Genomic DNA, 4,149 nt, shown 5'->3' with positions numbered 1-4,149 from the left:
ATATCAGAAAAACCCTCTTGGATTAGCACCCCTTCCATATGAATATCCAAGAAGCATTCTATTGCTACACTAGAGATTTCCCTTTGTTTTGTTGTGTATTCACAACTAGATAAGAGGATTGCGAAGGCGTAGCTGCCTTGTTTGGTATAGAACTTAAGGACAGCCATATTGCATGTCCATGCAAAACATGAACCAACAAACCTGCCTCATTTAATATGGGAAAAACCCTCTTGGATTAGCATCCCTTCCATATGAATATCCAAAGCCACACATTCTGGAGTGGGTTCTGTGTGTCCCATAAAACACAGAATTTACAGACATTGCCATATGAAACTGATTGAGCCAAGTAAGATAATGTTGATTGACAATACAAAGGAAGATATGACTTGAACTCAAACAGAGCATTTATGCCTTACAAATCTTTAGTAGTCATTAGTTGGTGACCATGGATAGACATGAACAAGTTGTTGACAAAAAAACAACGGAGATTTTTCCGACAACATTTGCTTGTATTTAGGATCTGTTAAAATGACCTCATAAAAACCACGATCCACTATGTAAAAACCATGGACAAATCAACCTCCCAACAATGCTTTCAGCCATTGTGCAAAGGAAATGTCGAGCGGGGCACACGGCCACCTGACAAGTTGCACTGCACTTCTGCACAGGTGATACTGCGAGCGGCCTGATGACCATGGCTTTGTGATTGTGACCCAGAAATCCCTGCCACGTCTCTGCTGTGGGGCCTGCGGATGGTGACTGTCTGCTGAGGGCGACAACTGGGGAAACACCCCTCCCTGCTGAGGCCGAGCGACCAGCATAGGAGGCAGAGAGGACGAGCAACAAGGAGAGAAGACAGCGAGCGATAAGTGACGAGTGACAAGCCACACACACATGCATCTCTGGACTACACCCTCACTTGTATGTAACAACGACTACAGCCAATATAGATGCCTGCCAGCTATCTTCCACGAGTCAGAGAGAAATATTGCAGAAAAAGCTGTGGTGCCATTCCTACCATCTTGGATAAAACTCTCACAAAAAAGTAGCTGCACGAGCCCAAAGTGCTACAGAGAATAATCAAATACCCTTGAAACTACAACCTTGCAAGTTATGCACTCATAATTTCACTCCAGAAGCTTTGGTAAAATGCATTGGCATCATCACTTTCTCTAGCATATAGTGCCGTGGGAAGCTAAGGATATTTCAGAGGCATCAAAACAGCTCCAGCTCCCTCTTGACGGGGACCAGAACATGGCTAGGGAAAGAGCTCACAGAGAAAAACCAGAAACTTTTTTCTATAACTACCCTCCCTACTCGTTCAACTTTTTCAAGTACAAAAAGTCCCAGAACGAATCTCACTTAACATCCTTGCATCAATATCAAGAGCCTGAATGAGCATCCCAACTTAAGACTCCATTTTTTAACACAATTTCAAACCCCTGAAAACCTCCGACCCTGGACCTGTTTGGTTTACTTCCATGAACCATGAAATTCATAGCAATGATGCAACAGTCTCCATTAAACAAAAAGCATATACTGTGAGTCAATGTTGTACTGGAATGTTCCAAATTTACAACCATGTCAGGGATACAAGCGTCACTTTATCCAAAAACCTCTCCACTGTTCTTTACTAAAAGCAATTCCTCTCACAGATCTTCAAAACTGTAGCTCACTTCTTAGACTTTTTGGTTACCCTGTCCACAACAATAAAGCATGTCAATACGCTATCACAGAACATTCATTCCGAATCAACTTGATGTTAGCTCGAAATAAAAAGCATTGAACATTTCTTCGATCAGACATAAAAGTATGGTGCATACTCGGGAACAGCACCAGTTCCGACTGCAGCCGTGGCTACATCCGTACCCAATCCCTGTAACAACACGCACCCCATCCATGCTGATCAACATAATTAACAAAAGCCACTAGGATGGTAACCACTGTGGAGTGGCAGAGAAGCAAACCTGTGCCAACCGCTCTTCCCTCCTAGCACTTTTCCTCTCACGAATCGCTTTGCCTTTAGCTCTCCGGGCTTCAAATTGATCAGACAGTGTCTTCTCGCGGGCCTTCTCGGCCTTAGACTTGTGAATACTCTCCATTAAAACACGCTTATTCTTGAACACATTACCTTTCACCTTCATGTACATGTCATGATACATGTGTTTGTCAATCTTTTTGGCTTCCCTGTACTTTCTCAATAAACGACGAAGAACACGCATACGCCTCAGCCACAGCACTTTTGATGGCAGCCTGGCCTCCCTTGTACCTCGTCTCTTACCTACCACAATAGAAATCTGTTTTAAGAAACCTAGTTGCAAACTTGACTAGCATTCAGAAATGAAACACTAACCATATCCAGAGTGGCGGCCTTTCCTTTTAGCCTCAAGTGCCCGCCTAGCTCTTGCCCGTGAGTGTATCTTGGTTGGCTTCCTAATCACAAATCCATCTTTCACAAGCTTCCGAATGTTTTGCCCTGCCCAATTAAAACTAGATGTTGAGTCAAGAAAAGAAACACATCTTGCATAACTGAAGCATTGAGCATACTAAAATGCAAGAAAACAAAAGAAAATAAGCACAGGAAAAAGAGAAATCCCTGTCAAATAGTAGTAATCACATGCATCTAGCTGGCAATCCATGAGATTGTGATAACCCTAGCAGCCTAACAAATGATACTCAAATTCTAAAGTGCCATTAGGATGATCTGCCACTTGCTCTGGTTAGCACCAAGTTGATCTAACAATAATTCTAAACTTTGGTTACAAGTGAGACATCAAGCACCTTAGCTGTCCGCAACCCTTATGGCAGCTTTGAGCTGATACAGTCCAGGCCACGGTTTCATGACGACTGGCAGCCAGAAAACAAGCTAAGATAACAAGGCCCTCATGGACTGCAGAGGGGGCTACAGGTGGGTAACAAAAAAAGCTTATTTGACAACTTTAACAGAACTAGAGAAGCCATGACATTAAAACATACACATTAGCATTGTGTACCCAGAACACCCACGTGGCATTGGCATTCATAAAGTCAGTCCAAAACACGGTCGTATTCTTGTGTATTAAAGCCACAATAAAATAGCACAATCGATGCTTAGGCAGGTACACTACCATGACCGATATAAGACTGGATGAATCTGGACCCAATCTATTCACATAACCTCCTCCAAACAAATTACAGAATGCAGCTTCCAAAGAAACTACAGCAGCAATGCAACAATGATAGGGAGAGACCACACCTCAGAAACTTTGAAATTTTTTCTTTTACATCCTTACAATTAATGAAGGTGTTGGTATGAGGTCACTAAATAAGAAACAAAAACAGGACAAAATAGAGAAAAGAGAAGAGAGACGAAAATACAATGAGGTAAGGTGAATGATCATACTCTTTGGGAGAGTTGATGCGTATACAGACGGATCGATCAAACGCTTGATTAGGAATTAGGAGAGACCCAAGCAATCAATACACGGACTAGAGGAAGCATAAAAGGTACTTTCTAACGAAAAAAAAAATCCCCAGAACAGACCCTAAATGAAAGAGAGAGAAAAAACGCAGAACCCAAAGGGCGAGCAATCCCTATCAGAAAGACACATGCAATACCCTAATAGAAAGACACAGAAACAGCTAAAAAAAAAAACCTAATCTCGATAGCTTCTTGCAGCAAAGCACATACGTGAATTCGCCATGGAGATTTCGTTGACTTCATTGGGATCCAACCAGACCTTGCGCTTGCCGCACTTCAGCACGCTGGCCGCCAGGCGCTTCTGCAGCTTGAGGGACACCATAGCCCTCTGCACCAACTAAAACCCTAATCGAAGAAGAAAGGAAAGTGTGACCACGGAGCCCAGTTCAGGACCCTTTACACAATGACCGTCCCACAAAAGTCTCTTCACACCCACTGCCTTCTCTCACACTTGCCAGCCCGCCCACACACAAGGCTCCAAAATCATCTGAAATGAGACTATCCAATCCCACTAGGTACATTCACACCTAACATCGGACAACTCCTCAGTCTGCTAGTCTACTGAGTTGTCGTGCCAGCTCACGGAAGTCTTTTGGCAAGAGACTTTCGGCCTCCCTCTCTAAACTTTGGTGGACAACTACTCATTCGCGATCAATTAGACTGTGATTAATGCATCGAGCTCACTTTTG

The 4,149-nt window shown here is 43.2% G+C and overlaps 1 protein-coding gene across 1 annotated transcript; it reads right to left on the bottom strand.

Moving 5' to 3' along the window:
* Positions 1-1,467: 1,467 nt before the first annotated feature.
* On the bottom strand, positions 1,468-3,838 carry LOC147608827 (large ribosomal subunit protein eL19y-like). The gene is made up of 5 exons (XM_086788233.1): positions 3,671-3,838; positions 2,354-2,476; positions 1,968-2,281; positions 1,824-1,876; positions 1,468-1,697 (listed from the first exon to the last, which is right to left on the bottom strand). Exons 1-5 carry the CDS (start codon positions 3,780-3,782, stop codon positions 1,673-1,675), a joined length of 627 nt encoding a protein of 208 aa, XP_086644359.1. The 5' UTR covers positions 3,783-3,838; the 3' UTR covers positions 1,468-1,672.
* Positions 3,839-4,149: the final 311 nt, after the last annotated feature.

This window comes from Cibotium barometz, chromosome 52 (assembly GCF_041138505.1).
Source record: "Cibotium barometz isolate CiBa-2024 chromosome 52, ASM4113850v1, whole genome shotgun sequence".
Classification (NCBI taxonomy): domain Eukaryota; kingdom Viridiplantae; phylum Streptophyta; class Polypodiopsida; order Cyatheales; family Cibotiaceae; genus Cibotium; species Cibotium barometz.
Note: the sequence above shows the minus strand (reverse complement) of the source record. Positions and strands in the feature narration are given on the sequence as shown.

Coding starts and splice junctions, on each gene's coding strand:
- LOC147608827 (XM_086788233.1), bottom strand. CDS start 3,782: ATGGTGTCCCTCAAGCTGCAGAAGCGCCTGGCGGCCAGCGTGCTGAAG. Junction 1,877..1,967: donor GGGAAGAGCGGTTGGCACAG/GTTTGCTTCTCT, acceptor GTGTTGTTACAG/GGATTGGGTACGGATGTAGC. Junction 1,698..1,823: donor GGAACTGGTGCTGTTCCCGA/GTATGCACCATA, acceptor TGTTGTGGACAG/GGTAACCAAAAAGTCTAAGA.